The sequence below is a fragment of the Puntigrus tetrazona genome, chromosome 13, assembly GCF_018831695.1.
Source record: "Puntigrus tetrazona isolate hp1 chromosome 13, ASM1883169v1, whole genome shotgun sequence".
Taxonomy (NCBI): domain Eukaryota; kingdom Metazoa; phylum Chordata; class Actinopteri; order Cypriniformes; family Cyprinidae; genus Puntigrus; species Puntigrus tetrazona.
Genome location: NC_056711.1, coordinates 3,748,128 through 3,765,024, shown reverse-complemented (window position 1 = coordinate 3,765,024; position 16,897 = coordinate 3,748,128). Strand labels below are relative to the sequence as shown.

The 16,897-nt window shown below is 41.1% G+C and overlaps 2 protein-coding genes across 2 annotated transcripts in view; one reads left to right on the top strand and one right to left on the bottom strand.

Annotated features, from left to right (window-relative positions):
• Positions 1 to 423: 423 nt before the first annotated feature.
• Positions 424 to 3,192, top strand: prph2b (peripherin 2b (retinal degeneration, slow)). The gene is made up of 3 exons (XM_043256122.1): positions 424 to 1,004; positions 1,827 to 2,073; positions 2,992 to 3,192. Exons 1-3 carry the CDS (start codon positions 424 to 426, stop codon positions 3,190 to 3,192), a joined length of 1,029 nt encoding a protein of 342 aa, XP_043112057.1.
• A 2,697-nt stretch (positions 3,193 to 5,889) lies between these two features.
• The window catches only part of ubr2 (ubiquitin protein ligase E3 component n-recognin 2), a 29,223-nt gene continuing 18,215 nt past the window's right edge, over positions 5,890 to 16,897 (bottom strand). Inside the window, 22 exon segments of the mRNA XM_043255416.1 lie at positions 5,890 to 7,359; positions 7,459 to 7,560; positions 8,192 to 8,362; positions 8,480 to 8,557; positions 8,646 to 8,702; positions 9,525 to 9,633; positions 9,717 to 9,847; positions 10,295 to 10,391; positions 10,477 to 10,612; positions 10,729 to 10,796; positions 10,898 to 10,994; positions 11,133 to 11,188; positions 11,692 to 11,840; positions 11,930 to 12,100; positions 13,455 to 13,613; positions 14,549 to 14,642; positions 14,730 to 14,935; positions 15,010 to 15,191; positions 15,278 to 15,358; positions 16,049 to 16,158; positions 16,255 to 16,357; positions 16,556 to 16,710. Coding sequence (XP_043111351.1) covers positions 7,218 to 7,359; positions 7,459 to 7,560; positions 8,192 to 8,362; positions 8,480 to 8,557; positions 8,646 to 8,702; positions 9,525 to 9,633; positions 9,717 to 9,847; positions 10,295 to 10,391; positions 10,477 to 10,612; positions 10,729 to 10,796; positions 10,898 to 10,994; positions 11,133 to 11,188; positions 11,692 to 11,840; positions 11,930 to 12,100; positions 13,455 to 13,613; positions 14,549 to 14,642; positions 14,730 to 14,935; positions 15,010 to 15,191; positions 15,278 to 15,358; positions 16,049 to 16,158; positions 16,255 to 16,357; positions 16,556 to 16,710 — 2,654 coding nt within the window. The 3' untranslated portion in view covers positions 5,890 to 7,217.

Here is a 16,897-nt window from a genome sequence, read left to right as displayed (position 1 = left end):
TTTAGGATGACGTAGAGGAACTTGATTCTACAATCACACAGCTCCTCAGCCGGCCACCCCCTTTTGCAGGGAAGGGAACCATCAGGAAAAGCCACGTAGCCCCCCAGCTGGTCTATTTGGGTGGATTTATGTGAAATCCCAGAGGAAGAGGCCTCTGGTTGCCAACAGCATGGACTTTCTTGAATTGTGGGTGGTCAGAATGGATATGGAAAGGGAAATTCTTGCTACTGCACGTTCCACGCTTGATGACGGATTACAAAACTAAGCTTCTGGACTACAGCGTTTCTGTTCAAGGTCTTCAAGAATTTCAACAAGGGAAAGCCAAGTTGAATTGTACGATCGTACCTTTGAAACAAAGGTAACCACACTACAGAAGAGTAACTCTAAATATATAAGTTTGGACTTAATCACAAAGAACAAAACATGGCTTTGATGCCTATAAAATTTGACTTGGCCAAGCGAGTCAAGCTGGCCCAAGGACTTTGGCTCCTGTACTGGCTCTCCGTCATGGCTGGGGTCCTCATCTTCAGCATGGGGATTTTCTTCAAGATTGAGCTGCGCAAAAGAAGCGAGATGATGGATAACAATGAGAGCCATTTTGTGCCCAACCTGCTCATTTTGGTTGGAATCGTGACCTGTGTTGTCAACGCATTTGGGGGCAAAGTGTGCCATGACTCCCTTGACACAATCAAGTTCACCAAGTGGAAACCAATGTTGAAGACCTACATGAGTGGATGTGTGGTTTTCTGCATCGCCCTTTTTGTCACGGCTCTGCTCTGTTTCTTGATGCAGATCTCTCTGCATTTCGCCCTGGCTGAAGGCCTGAAGAATGGAATGAAGTACTACAAAGATACAGACACGCCAGGACGATGCTTCATGAAAAGAACCCTAGATATGACCCAGATTGAGTTCCGCTGCTGTGGTAACAACAACTACAAAGATTGGTTTGAGATCCAGTGGATAAGCAACCGCTACCTGGACTTCAGCAATGATGAGGTTAAAGAGTGAGTACTGATTTTAGTACTAAGTACTAGTGAAAATGAGTATAAGAGGTGGGATAGACATGGAAGAGATTTTGGGTCATTTTTATACATTTTCTCTTTCATCTGTTGGCTTGTGATATATCTGAATTTCAAAATGTGTAAGATATTAACTCTCACCATAGTCAAATTCAAAAGGTATCAGTCTTTGAACATTAGTAGGGTGAAGTAACGAAACCTGATATTCATTGGGTTTCGAGGAAGTTAAATCTTGTTTAAGAAAGTAAGGCACAGATAGCGAACAGTTAATGCATATTTTACTCTGCTCTTCAGGAAGCTGAACCCAAAAGACATTTTATTATGCCATAACTTTACAATAACCAAGACAAAGTCTCATGACCTCATGAAAACTGTTATGCTGAATGCAAGTGGAATCGAATTTCAGAGTTTGTTTTAAGAGATTCCTAAGTAGATAATTGGCTGGTGGGTTTTATAAAGAGGGAATGGGTTAAAGAGGGCACATGGGTCCAAGGCTTAGATAACCTGTCAGGATCCTATTTCCAAGTCCTTTAAAGCTTACCTACCACACCAATCATAACATTGTGCAATCTATTACCTCCCATGGAGTTGGCCCCAATGTTTACCTCCCATCTAATTTAAAAGAGGTGTTCTTCTTCTTATCATACTGGAGTCCTCAGCTTTGTCCGGTAATCTCAAAGTTAATATGGATGCACAAATTCATGAGTTATTTTTCCAAGCCTGCCACTTCTGAAATCATAAATGAAATCAAGAATGTGTTTCTAATTAAAATATCTGCCTGACAGTTCAATATTTGCAATTCCCTAGCCGTGTCCAGAGCAACGTGGAAGGCAAATACTTGATGGAAAGCGTTCCCTTCAGCTGTTGCAACCCTGGTTCTCCTCGTCCATGTATCCAACATCACCTGACCAACAACTCCGCTCACTACAGCTACGACCACCACACTGAGGACCTGAACATCTGGACCAGAGGCTGCCGTGAGGCCCTGGTGTCCTACTATGGGGGCATGATGAACAGTATTGGTGCTTTCGTGCTGCTCTTCATTATTATGCAGGTGGGTGTGGGAGAGGGAACAGAATCCAAAATTGAACACAGCTACCTCTTGCTATTTGACTTTGTCACTAGATCACACTCTTGGTGGGTAATGAGTGTGTTGCTAGATTATAAAGTGAGCCGCTAGATTATAAGGTCAGTTGGTGCGTAAAGAGTAATATAAATAGGCATGGAAGAATCTGATTAATTATCTGCTTAATTGATTTGATTAACACTTTGCGTTGATGGCACGACAAGATATAGGTGATGAGCATTTAGCATGTGGGAAGCTGACAAATAACACGCACTTGCATGTTTGCATTTTCCCTGTCTTGTCTACATTACCAGTACACCACCAAACACAGCTTGTAATATAAAAATGTGTATAAATAGTATGCCAAAAACCCCTGAAAACTTGTAATGATACACAAAAACGCATTTGACGTATATAAAGCACGCACATGCTTGGCGTGCATATAATAAGCAGTTTTTGCATGCATATGACATTTTTTGCTTTGTATATAATACGATCTAACCCTAATCCTACCCATCGCGCATACATGACAAAGTCCATTTATGCGTATCTACAATACCAGTTTTCAGTTTTCGCTCACTATTTATACGCACATTCATGAAATAGGGCAGCCAGATACACTCAAACTATACATTTACAGTAAATGGGCGCAACAAACCTTCAAGAAGGTTAACCTTAGCTTGAACCTAGTCCTAAGTCCTAAGACCTTGTTGCCAAACTGGGTATTTCCAGGAACTTATATAGGTCAAAACATCAGAAGCACACAACTGTGATGCTGTTTCTATCATGTGTGGCATTTCTAAAAATTCTTGGGGACATATATACTCCAAAGACGTAATCACTTCCAAATGGAAACGCTGAAGCATGTTTGGTTCTACTGCGTTCATCTGAATTGTTTCGCCGCAGGCTGTAGTGACGGTTGGTCTGCAGTACCTGAACACCTCGCTGGACACCCTGGCCGACCCAGAGAATCCTGAGAGCGAAAGTGAGGGATGGCTGCTGGAAAAGAGCGTGAAGGAGACATTTTCTGACATCATGACAAAGATCACGTCGCTGTTTAAAGGCAATCAGGTACAGGAGGGAGATGCAGAAGCGGCTCCCACATAAAGCCGAGAGAGTCATGCCCCCTCCCACCCCATCATGTCTGTGGCCACTCCCACCTTTGGGAGAAGGAATGCATGAAAGGTTGATTAAAATGCTCTCTCTTAAAAATATAGGTGTATATGCATACATACGGGATCAGTACACCTACATTTTAATGAGATTCCAATTGATGCGAATGTACACACTACAATGTAAATATGAATAAAATGTACGTTTATTTTTTAATATTTTAAGAGTTAAATATATCTGTAAATGTTATCATCTAACCGTATCTGACATTTCGACCAAATAAGCCTCTTTGTCCAAGTCCGTCCGTAGAGGTATAAAGTTTGATTCTTATATTTCCAGTTTATTGGTTGAGCGGATGTTTAACCCGACAGCCTCACACATGCAATAACACATTTCACCATAAAGCCATCAGGCGCTATTAAATCACTTTTCTTGAAGGGGTCACACGGCAGCTTTTAACCGGCAGCTGAGGAAAATGTGTTTTTGTTAACGTTCAGTCACCTCCCAGTCCTTAAAGGGATGGAAACAGTGGCACACCTTGCTTTTTACACAGCGCTGCCTTTAACAGGCCTTAGGTTGTCTGACGATTTTCAAAAGCATGTTGATGGTGATCTACTGGAGAGCAGAACTCTGTAATAATGGGGAAACTATTCTGTAACAACAGAATACTGTACTCAATATGTTCACCATTAATGTGTGTAGTTCTCGGGTTAAATATCTGCCTCACAAACAGGCTTTGTGCTTTGTTGGGCATGCAGTTGTGGGACAATTAACTTGTAAAAGATTTTAGTCAGGTGTGTGTGATTTGTTAATTTAAGTCAGACAACCCAATCAGTTGTATTCTTTTTTTTTTTTCATATCATTTGTGTAAATTTTTAATTTTCACAGGCATCTCTTTCTGTTCGTTTGACCTTGAATTTACAGTAATGTCAGTTTTTGTGGATTGAGTGGATCGTGTAGGAAGTTCCATTTGTGAGATAAAGATGTTTAATTAGATTCAGTGTTAAGTCTGTGTTATTTTAATATACACTCGCTGTTCCTAACCCACGAACAGATGTGACCGTTCGTTTCTGTTCTACTGGTTTTTACTCGAGTCTTATTTTTAAAAGGCTATGTGAAAGACTTAAATGAGGGGTGAAAGTGAGGTAAGGTAATAAGTTGCTATTGAGCTGGTCACAGGTGAAAGATGTTTGGACAGCAGAAGCCCAGCGGGACGCAGCTTTACCTGATTGGATGAAGTGAAGGAAATGGATTGCTCTAAATGAGGCTTTTGTCCTGCTCAGAACAGCTGAATACCCATCCTCAGAATACCTTTGGACAAAAAAAAAAAAAAAAAAAAATCCCATCTAAGGAAAATTAATAGATTGTTGCACTGTGTAGGCCATGTATGTCTTGAAACCTGTCAAGAGCACCACAATCAAAAACGTACTTGTTTCCGACTATCATAACGCACAAATACTCGATACAGCAAATTCAATCCGTTCATCCGAAAGAAATTAACTTGAATATTAAGTAAAATGAAAATGAGTTGGGGTGAAAACGTCTACCTTCGGGTTCAGGCAGTGAGCGCTTACAGGACATGTGTCATTTGGTATTTTCTCCGGCCCTGAAGTCCATAAACAGTGACTGGCTGGATAAGAGCAGTTAATCAGCTTTGTGGAGCAGCTTACCTTCTCAGGTGAAGCTCTGGGACAGGTGCGTCTCTCACCGGAGCTGAAAACAAGCACTAGCGACCGGAGCATACACGCGGTACGACCCTAATCTCCAGGAAGTGCTTCTTCAACTTCCCAGTATTAACACCAAGGGCGACCTAAAAGATTTACGGCACACATCTACTAAAGTTATAAGCGCATAAACGACACGTACCTTGTCAGACGCAGCCCAGCGTTTCATTTTCCATCTCGCTGATCAGCCAAGGAAGGCAAAAAGGTCCAATCACTATTTAGCATGCAAACGTCGTTGCCATGAGCAGAGCCATGAACATTTAAACTTATTTCGTTAAACGTGAGATGTAAAAGCTCTAATTCTCTCTCTGTGTGTGTGTGTGTATATATATATCACTACTTTCCTAACTTTTTTATTTTCACGAGCTGATAACCGTAAACTGTTGACGCAGGTTTAGCTTATATAGCATACGCAACATCTGACTCAAACGCCCGTTTTAAAACGTTAGCCAGTTTACATTTCACCAAGATTCAACATTTTGTGAGGAAGGGGTACTGAAAGTGAGATTAACTTAAATTGCGTTCCTGCAAAATTTATTTTATGAAAGTGGCAGAATTTGTTATTTGGCATATTCGCAGATCAGATCTGGCAACCCTGATTAGTATAGCGACCGGAAATAACAATTATGCCAGCAAATTCAGTAAATCTCTATCTCTATATATGTGCAGTTCAAATTACTTTGAGGAACTGACTTAGTTGAAACCTGGTCTAGCCAGAGAGTTTTACAGTGGATTCAACTCTGGATCTAATCCTCTTTATTACAGCGTTCCTGGATGAACAAGTGATTTGGACAGAACTGGAGCACAGTTAAGAATTGCATCCAGCAAAAATAGGTCACGCGTTAGTCTGCATGAGTCCACTAAGCCTACCTGTTCTGGTAGAGCACTCGTTTTACGCCATAAACTAAAACACTGATGGACAGTCAGCTCATTCGTCAATACAGTTCACGTGAAAAGACAACACAAGTCTTTTTCCTTTTTTTATTTCATTAATGTTTACAATATAGTACAATGTACCCATTTATACAAGAATTCACATATTAACAAGTCAGTTTGTGATGTAATATACTGCTGCAGCCACTGGAAGTGTCTCAGGAAATATGCTCGCCGCATTAGAAACAGGCTTTTCATCTGAACTGCGCGACACACGAAAACTTGTTTCTGAAGAAGCAACGGTGTGTTTTAATGCATTTCTGCGTCACTGACAAATTAAACTTTTTGATTTGGACTAAAGCCCCAAGCCAAGGCCACTATAAAGAAAAAAAAAACAACAGTCTAAAGCAGACCAAAGTCGAAACTGAATTAAGGATATGCAACTCTGCATCCGCTACCGCTGAGAAAATGCGCAGCAGTCTCGAGAAACGAAACAAAAATGTCCAAAATCACAACACACGGCACACACGTCAAAAATCATGTTTAAGAGCGGAATTCATGTTCAGTTCGTGGAAAGCATGATTCCATAGATCGAAGGTCGCATACAACACACAGCCGCAAGAAACACATAAATAATACGCGTCACAAAAGAACGAGAAACGAACGGGTCATAAAAACGGACGACCTTAGAAATCCATCACATTAGAAACATACCAACTAAACACCTGTACGTAAAAACTCACTCGCGCAAACACATACACAACCCAGACGAACGGAAACCAGGCATTCGAGGACATATTCATGTGCTCCCGGATCTTCCCCGCGTTGGCTTGTATTGAATGAACATGAGAATGTTAATTAGGTGGCCTTGACCGATGTATTGCAGCATTCGAGATGGCGAGGGCAGAGAGAGAGAGAGGATGCCGTGTTATCCTATAGGTGGCGCTATCCCCGCATGGGCATGTTGAGGGACGTTTGTGCTTACTCGAAGGGCAGCACCACCGGGCAATTCCCGAGCCGTAAGAGAACCGTCTCGCGAAACCTATATATTTGAGCGAAATACCTTGAAAAATAATTTAATATTACTTGGAGAAGAAATTAAATAGCATTCCTATGAAGAATATCTGTGTTGCGAAGGAACCCATATCGCCGGGGTTCGATTCTTGGCTATATGTCTTTTTAAATATGTATTTATATCACATTTAAAAGAAAAACGGGAAGAGAAGTCTCTCCCACCAAAAAAAAAAAAAAAAAAAAAAAAAAAAAAAAAAAGTCATGCATTCATCCACTGTCAGAAAGATGGAGAAAGGGGTGGAGGAAGAGCAAGAGGCCTTGGTGATGCCTTGGCAACCTCTAGCTCTGCTGTGCGGGTCCCCTTACGTTTTAAGGGTGGGCGAAGGTGTGAGAAAGCGTCGCGTGACTTCACAGGTGCTGCCAGTCGATGCCCACCAGAGTCTGATTGGCCTCCTGAGCGTGGCCGATCTCCTCCGTGATGCTGTGCTGCCGCCACAGCTTCTGGATCTTTCTGTAGCGCTCTTGGCACAAGTGTAATGGGTTTCCCCGTCTAAAGCAGGACAAAAAAAAACAAAAAAAACACCGCATTTGATCTCACACGAGTGTCAAAGATAATCGAGCGCGTGAAGTATCGGAGATAGAGGCGTACCTTAGCCCTTGGTCTGTTTCCCCGTAGTCGTCCAGGTACGGGGGAGCGTAAAAACAGCCCTTAGTTTTGCCAGCCAGGAACAGGACCTGACTCTCACGAACCCTGAAAATTAAAAATATACAAATTAAACTCTTCTGGCAACACAAAAATCCACAAGGACTATCTAACTGTCTAAAATAACTAATGGTAACACCTCTGTTACTGTAATGCATTGAAGAAACGGCAGCTAGAGCAATATAGCCAATGTTCAATAAATAAAGCCTATTTTAAAAAGAATTTAGTGATTTTATTGGACCAAAGATTTTATTTTAGAATAACCTGCACTAGCAAAACGTTCACATTAGTGAAAATTTAACGATACGCTTTTTCCGTTTTCAGAAAGGCACGAAATCAAATAACGATTTTCATTCAAATAAAGTTGATGTAAACTACAGTCAAGTGAATTAATAAAAATCGCACAGCACTACATCGATACGTCAAGCTTTCTCGAGATTTCAGCATCCTGAAAACTTCCTGCACGTTGTCAAATAAGGCATTCCCTGCACTAGCTAGGCATCACAATATCATTTGAACTCAAATTATGTATTAATTTAAAGAGTAACCATGTAATGTGGGATTTTTTTTTATTAAATCACAAAATAAACAGTCAAAGAGTAACCCAATGAAAACTGTACCTTATGCCTTATATAATTTGCCTGTTATGTTAATTGAATCTGAATCGACATGTACACACCTGAGGAAAATGCCGACTCCGGCTCCGCAGGCGAAAGTGTGCGCGGTGCATGCGCCCACATCCTCTCCCTCGAGCTCGGTCTGGCAGCAGTAGCTCTGAGAGCACAGCATAGCACCGCATACCAGACACAGAGTAGGAGCGCGAGACTTATCCCCTCCAGATTTAGGACACCTAGACGCCACCGGGATCGATAGATCATTTGATTCACAGAACCAGGAGCGTGCGACTCGGTATAGAGCCGCCAGGTCTTAGCCATTAATCGCATTTGATAAGACAGAGGTGACTCACGTGAAGCTGGAGGCCTGGTTAATCAGAGCGCTGTAGTCGCCTGGCAGTTCTATGAGGTGATTGGACTCTCTAGGAAACCTTAAGTAGGAAACGGAAGAATGGTGAGCACCTGAGCATCGGCTGCAGTGAACTGAATTGCAGTGAAGTGTTGAGGAGCAGCGCAAACCTGATGAGAGCCACGCTGCTCTGAAAGCCCTGCAGCACATCTGGATGAGAGCACCACCTGCAGAGCACCACATCACACCACAAGTCATTAAACCGACATCTGATCCTTTTAATCTCTGAGAAAAGAGCTTTAGGATTTCTTTTTTATTTTTCCTCCAATGTCTTTTTTTTTTTTTTTTTTTTTTTTTTAAATGATTTAAAAATTTATATTTAAACTATGATGTTTCATCCATAAGTTACGTTATGTCCTCAATCCTGGCCTCAATTTTTTTACTATAAAATAATTATGGAGATGTACCATTTTTCTCTCTGCAAAATGTATAAAAAAACAAACGGGTCCCCTTATTATGTACAATTTAACTATAAACAATCTAATTTGCATATTCATGGAGCAACATGTAATGGAATAAAGTAATAACTGGAGTTAAAATTTAAAAGAATTTCATAGAATACTGAAATATAATTTCTTTCATTCCAATTCAGTCTTCCAGAATGCCTGATAAACATGCTTTTAGTCCGAGTGTCCTCATACGTTTCATGACAAAAGTCATATTTTGATTTGAATCCCATCACATTTTCCTGAGAGGATGATTTTTGACAAATAAGTGAGACAAATTACAAAATACGATTAGATTTTAGTGTCACTAAATTAATTTCAGTCATTTGTGAAGACCAAGGAGAGGGAGTGGTCAAGGTAAAACAACCAATCATCTCTGAAAAGCCCTGAATGCGTTACGTACAGGACATCCAGACTTAAAACTGTGACGCGTACGGTCTCGGCGAAATTCACTAAAATATAAATGTCCTCATATGAAGCTACGGGGTCTTCAGAGGTTAAGTCACAGCTTTCAGAGATGCTTTGCTAAATAGTGTGGGTTACCCGTGAAGCAGAGGTTCCATGAGCTCTCGGTTGTTGTAGAAGAGCTGGAGTGGGTTGGAGGGCAGACACAGGTATCCACACAGAGCCTCCCATTCACCCACACCTAGAGCTGAACGCACAAACAGAGTTAGAAATGATACGGCGAATGGGAGAGTGAGCCAGTAACGTGTGCGTCACGTTTGAGTCAATCACCATGTAACTCGGGTGGTGCTGGAGCTCCGTTGAGATAGTGGAAGAACAGAGCGGCCGCCCTCAGATAAGGCAGCATTCCAGCTTTCACACAGCGCCACAGATGCCAGCCCGAGTTCACCTCACGCAGGCCGCTGAAACGCACACGGAGCCACAGATTAGGGTCATGCAAAACTAGCAGAGGTGAAACAGTTCCCATAAAAACTAATTTCATTCTTCATTTCCAAGCTCTCTGACGGTGGCAATATTTATATAGCAGACAGCACATATCCCAAAGAGGCACAAAGCGCTTTCACAGACTATTAAATTAAATGTACCCTCCTGCTGGAACGACCTGCCCAACTCAGAGCAGCTGAATCCTTAGCCAACTTCAAGAATCTGCTAAATTCGATCCTCTAACTCTTGCAATCTCCATTCTAATTCTCCTCAAACTTTTAGACAGAGGTATCTCACTTCTCGTTGAGAACAGTTTTTCATCTGACTGTCATTAAATAATAGTACTATATAGAGTCGGTCACACTGGAAGGTGAAACACTAACTGTTTGTATGTAGTAGTATTGTGTGTGTGTGTGCGCTTTCACCTTCCCAGATGCGCCCCAAGTATGCTGTAGAACATACACACTTTCTCCTCCTCTTCCCTCTCTGCTCCTCCACTCTCCTGCTCCATCCGCATCTCCTCTGATGGCACACAGGAGCCAACAAAATCATTTCCGAAGTCTTTATGAAGACTTGGCTGCTCGTGAAGTGAATACGAGTCTCTCACCTGGCACGGAGGTTAGGAGGATCTGGACTATGTGAGCCACTGTGACCAGATGCAGGAAGTGCAGTTGTGCAGTGTCTGCGCTCAGCCCTGAGGAATCCAGACAGAAAACCGCCGGATGGGACAGCACCAAGCTCACCTGTCACACACGCGTCACGTGAGGTCAAAGGTCATTCCCAAACAGGTAGCCCAAGTAGGCACTTTTTTGCTGTAGTTGTTTAGTGTAGTGAACAAGATGCGTTGAGGAAATCCTACCAGCAGGTGAAACATGTCTACGTCCAGAATACAAGGTGTATTCTCCACCCGAGGATCAGGAACAAGTGCTGAATCAAACACAGACGTGGGAATCGTCAGTCATTTCTCATAATAATTGATTCGTGCGATTCATCAGCTACTCGTGGTATGAGACCCTAGCGCTTGTTACCTGCTAAGAGCCTAATAAAGTGATTCTGTACAGTGGCGTGAGAGGAGACGGCCCAGCAGGCCGAGCCAAACCGAGTCAGGGAACTCAAACAGTCATCCTGCGTGGGGAAACATTTGGGTTATCAAACAAATCAAGCTCAAGAGTAAAGATTTAAAGAATTGCGAGGACCATCCATTCGCTGATTTCAATGAGAAATTCAAAAGAAATATTCAATAGCATGCACTAGTTTGATTACCTGTCTGCACGGTAAACTTCCAAACAAAGGCTTTTCTTCATCCACCAGCAATCTCTCTGTTTGAGATGACAAGTTTAATATACATGTTCACCTTTATAACCCATTCAAAATGTATACATGTGTATATACTTATTTATTTTTGTGCACATCCCTGGGTCCATTTGGACCCAGTGGAATAAGTTTAACTTATTATTTTCTATTTTTAACTAAAATTAGAAAACAAGTATTAACAGTTCTGAAATGTCTAAATTGGTATGGATTACTGGGAAAATAACATCATTGCAAATATTTTTTTTAAATACGTATATATCAGAAAATAACATTTGAAAGTTACAATTACTGAAATGAAAATGTTTAAATATTCCTTTGTCAAGTTTTATACATTTTCACTTTTAGATGAAGAAGCTGATGAATTTTTACTGCTTGATAGTTCCCAGGTTTTCCCATGATAGTTGAAATTCTAATTCTTTACGTCATCAGAGGAAATGGTCTTAAATGTTTTGGCACCGATTTACTGACCAGTGTTATGCGTTTCAGTTCAGCTCTTTCTCGGACTGACCTATGGACTGAATGGTGTAGGCACAGCTGCCCCAGCACATGATTGGCACGCGGGGGTCCTGCTCATTTGGGTGCACTTTAAGACCCACTTTATATGTAGCCGTCCCAAACGTGGTCAACATCTCCTTTATGGTGCTTGAGTAGGGGTTCCTGACAGAAAGAAAAGCGTTTTATTAGTAATGATTTTTAACAAGGACGCTGTAGTGTAGTGGAATTATAAAGTTTGTATGTAGTTTTACTTTGGAGTGTAGTCCAGTTTGAAGCCATCAGGTGGAGGACAGTCATTAACACCATCCATATCGTCAACACCGTCAGCATCTGCTGCCTTGGCCTTCTTGTGAGCAGAGAGCAAGGCTTTCATCTGAAGAGAGGTGATGTTCAACCACTGGCTCAGATCAGGCTGTTCAGAGCTGCAACAAACACAAACACTCAATCAAATATATCTAATATATCTATTTCAACAGAGAGAGACAAACATGCAACAGATTTGCGGTCACATTGCTTCATTTATAACAAAGGACCTTTTCTGTCAATGTTTAACGCATGCGACAAAGTCACTTCCATAAAAAAAATATAATTAAATAAAAAAATAAATAAATAAAAAAGCTTCTTTTCTATTAAAATTTCTATTAAAATAATTATGCATAAATAATTTTGTAAAATTAATGTTTTAAATATTTTTGCATTCGTAGGCTGCATATGCCATGAAGCCTGGTTTATTTCAGTTAACGGAGCATTACATTTGCGAGTCATAAGTGTAAGTTGTTGTATTATGCTTAAGAATAATGGTCAAATATAGGATTGTTAACATTTCAAAATAAGATCTTTAAAGAGACATATGCAGCCTACAAACGCAACCTCGAGAGGATGCGGTCTTCTGTTTGAGGTGTGTTTGAGATCTTAAGCAGCCGCTCAGACCGATCAGTGGTTAACATCAAAGCACCGCGAGAGAGATTCAAAGCATGCAGCGGCCTGCTCTCTGAAGCTCTCGAGGTGCTCTGATGTCATGCGCAGTGCTGCTTCAGATCTAACACGCCTCATCTCACAGCCATTTTTAAGGCACACTTAAGGTCTTGCACACTGATGTTTTTTTTTTTTTTTTTGTATCACTGTATCTACTAGCTTGCAATTTCTCTCTCTGCCTAGAAAAGCTAAATCTAGGCGATACATGAATGACATTTTGATTCAACTAGTTCGCAGGTATGACTAATTATCATGGATTTACTAAACAGTCATTTAGCAGTTGCTTTTATCCAAATGACTTACAGTGCAATGACAAATTACCAACTGGGTGCTTAGCCTGTGGAGGTGTGTATTAATAGCAGCGCTGAGCTCACGAGAGTGGGGCTTTCAGTCTCCTTTTCACACAAATGAATGAAAGGGGTTGCCCGGTTTATTACAGATGAGAGTATTACACTAACACTGGCCACAATCATGCAATCTGCTCCGATGGTTTACTCCTTCACCGGTACGTGGAGCGCTAATCTGAGAGGTCACACTAATTATCTATTACTTAAACTGAGCGCTTCATACATTACAGTTTGGTCACGATATTTATTAGAGTGCTGCAGGCATAATATTTTTATAGGCTGTAACACCAAAAAGAGCTAGTATTTCAGCACTTTCGGTTATGTGTTTATATTATGTAATAATCCGAAAACCAATAGGTGATCGATTGTGTTCGCCTGTAAATTGCTAATTGAATTTACTAAAGAAAAAGCAGCAGCCGAAGGTCCAAGTCAAGTGTGCGTTTTGCTGGAGTACCTGCAGCCGGTCTTCGTCAGAGGCAGCAGAGGAATGACTGTGTTGCTCAGACATTCACAGAGCGGACACAGGAACTCTCCGTTCTCCACGTCGTAACTGGTGTGCACCCGAAGCCTCTGCTGCCTGCGCTGCTCTTTAGCCTGCACTGCTTCGAAGTACCTGCAGGGGGAGACGACACATACCTTTACCAAACAAAGGAACGCTTAGGGGTTTACTGTATTGAGAAAAAAAAAAAAAAAAAAAAAAATGCTAAAACTGACACTGCGGTAATTTTGTAGAGGTGTGCATCTGTGTCGATAACAGCTTTATAAGCCGTGTAAAATGATTTGAAGACTTTGTGCTGACCATCCTTTAAGTTTTGAGCAACGTGGATTTATTTTCCTACTCTTCACAAGAACCAACCTAACCTTAAAATTATTTTTTTCCCTTTATTCAATGACTAAAAAACATTATTTGACTAAAATAATGTTTAAATAAAAGTCATTATTTTATACAATGTATTTTGATTTTAATAAAGTAAGTTTACTAACACAATTCAAAATATGTATTTTATAATATTTATTTCTGTGTCATGTTGTTGTTGAAAATGTCTAAAACTAGAAAAATGGTGGGTACTGCTAACGCATGTCGAAATGAAATTGCTTCTATATTACCATATTTTATTTTACACTTCTGATGTGGTATGTTACACTGCTAGAGAATACCTTATGACCGCTATAGAAAAAAAGTATACCGCCTTAACTGTTAAGGGAATAAAGCTTGACTATAACTAACAAACCTATATGACTAGTTAAGTATTAACTTAACTAAGAGTTTGTTTTATATAACAACTATCAACCGCTACAGAATTGCTGAACACTCAAAATGTTACAAAACTCTTCAAAAGACAATGCTCTTAAAGGGTTACATTTTTCTGCCAATTCTTTTAAGCACTAGATGATCTAAATCCTACAACAGGTGGAAACAATTCAATAATAAATGGGAAAAATTACTCCAAAACCAAGGCTGCAGAATAGCAGACAATTAGTTAGATTTCTTAGCTCCTCTGATAGGAAGAGCATATGGAAGCATGCGTTTCTCCTGACGACCCTTACCTCTGCCAGCAGTGTGAGTGCATGATGTGTCCGCAGCTGCCCGTGTGCGTGCCGAACGATAGGTCAGGGTGCATGAACAGAGGGTCATACTTATCTGCAACAAAAACACGACGCATCCGTTAAAGCGAGCGCGCATTTACATGCTGCGACGACCCAAAGACGCGCGTATAAAAAGACGTGCCTGGGTTGTGTGGCGGTCTCTTGCGGTTTTTGGACATGACCGTGGAGCGCTGGACGAAAGCAGCGAGCACCATGGCTTTGCCGTCGATCCTGATTTCCTGCTCCTCCTGACACAGGATGCACGTCACCACCTGTCTCCTCTCACTGCCGCCCGCACGCCACCGCCGAGGGCCCACACAGACCAGCGTGCTATCACACGTACTGGGGCTATCGAGAGAAAGAGATTAGAGGGAACTCGTGTTTGATCCGTGATATTTTTCCGGCGGGACGCGTGCGTGTACCTGTGCTCCAGAGTGGAGGAGGTGGAGGGGTCGAGCTCATCCAGGCTCTGCTGGAACAACTCTTTGTTCTCGTTGATGAAGTGTCTTTGCATCTCTGACATCTGAGCCATGATCTTTTCCCTCCGGAGCCGCGCCATCTCCGCTTTCCTCTTCCGCTCTGCCTTATCTTTATCCCGCACCGTCTGCACACACACACACACATCCGGTGAGACAACAACGCAGCTTTAAACAGTTGTGATGCAAACGTGTTAGGCTTTCTTCCGCTCACCTCCTCTTGACTGTGCCCTGAGCTGTCACTAGGGGGCGCACTGGCCGTGCACTCCCGCGTGGTTTTGATGCTGGCCACTGTCTGCAGATGCACAGTATGAAAATTTAACACCTTCATAAGGATTAGATTTGAAATACTTTACAAATAAATGTTATTTGTATTTCTCTATCATAAATACATTAATAACATTAACAGTTAATTTGCAAAAACATAACTTAAACATGCTTTGTTTTTTTCACTGCACATACCAATTCATCTTAATTAAAATGCAGCTGGGTTATTTTGATTAGGTTAAAAATAACTAAAACATACAGCTAACTGACAATAAAAAGTTTTTTTTTTTTTTTTTTTTTTTTTTTTAAAAAGGAGTTTAGTTTTTATAAACTCTACATATTTAACTAAAAATATATACCTAAAATATAATAATAATAATAATAATAATAAATATTATACACACTTTATGTCTCTTGTACCAAACAAGTTCGAATAAACTATCAAAAATAAAACAAATCTATAAAAAAATATTGAAAGGTAAATAAATGCTTTTGTTTCCATAATTATGCAAAAATCAATTTCTGTAGAAAAAATAAGGATTTAATTCGTTTGAATTAATGTTGTCAAATTGCATGAGAAATATGTGAATGTGTGTGTGTGTGCATGCGTTTTAGTTTTTTTTTTTTTTTTTTGCTGCCCTCTCTTGGTTAGCTGAGACATTTACAAATTCATTCTAGTAACATGTGGCTTTGTAATATGATTCTGGATCAGCTTTACCTTAAGGATCCAGCGGATCATATCCTTGTGCACCTCCAGATGAGGAGCGTTCTGCAGGGTTTCCAACAGAGCCAAGATACTGGGAGTGTTAGCAGGAGCCTCACCTGGTCCTACAATGAACAGATTCAATCAGCTCGACTCAGTGTGTGTGTGTGTGTGTGTGTGTGTGTGTGTGTGTGTGTGAGAGTGAAAGAACGAAGACATACTGGAGATTTTGAGAGTGAAGTTGAAGTTGGTATCGTGATCTTCTGCGCTGCCGATGAGATGCTGCTGTTCTTCCACCAGGCCCATGCCTATGAGATGCAGCACCTGTGGGACATGTTCATACTGTGTTCTAACATCATGACACAAATTTACACCTATTTCGAATAATCCAGTGATGTAAACACTTTCCAAGTGAGCGGTACTCGAGAAGTATACATTAGGCGAGTGCTGATGCCAATTATCAAAAATGATGCTCTTATATGAGTGCGAGGTCCAGTTTGTCTCCCTGACACACAGACGTACCCTTTGAAGCATGGACTCAGACCAGTGCCCCCCGCTGGGCTCCATCGCCCACTGCAGCACAGCTCCCAGAATCCCCAGCAGCACGTCACACTGCAGTATATTCACCAGGCTGGCAAACAGCGGGCAGAACCGAGGCAGAACGGGTGGAGGCAGAACTAGAACAAATTAACACAAGAAAATCTGTTTTAACACATCATATAACATCAGGGCGGCCCAATTAATCAGAATAAACCAAAACACATTAATTGGTGAAGACTGCACTTAAAATGAATACATGTGTAAACAGCTAATTGTCCACTCGTGTCTATAGCCTTTCATTTGCATTAAATAGAGGTCAGTGCT

Bases quoted from the DNA above. Each gene is read 5' to 3' on its own strand.
- prph2b (XM_043256122.1), top strand. From the start codon at position 424: ATGGCTTTGATGCCTATAAAATTTGACTTGGCCAAGCGAGTCAAGCTG. The intron at 1,005-1,826 runs GTGAGTACTGAT...GCAATTCCCTAG, and splicing joins AGCAATGATGAGGTTAAAGA to CCGTGTCCAGAGCAACGTGG. The intron at 2,074-2,991 runs GTGGGTGTGGGA...GTTTCGCCGCAG, and splicing joins TGCTCTTCATTATTATGCAG to GCTGTAGTGACGGTTGGTCT.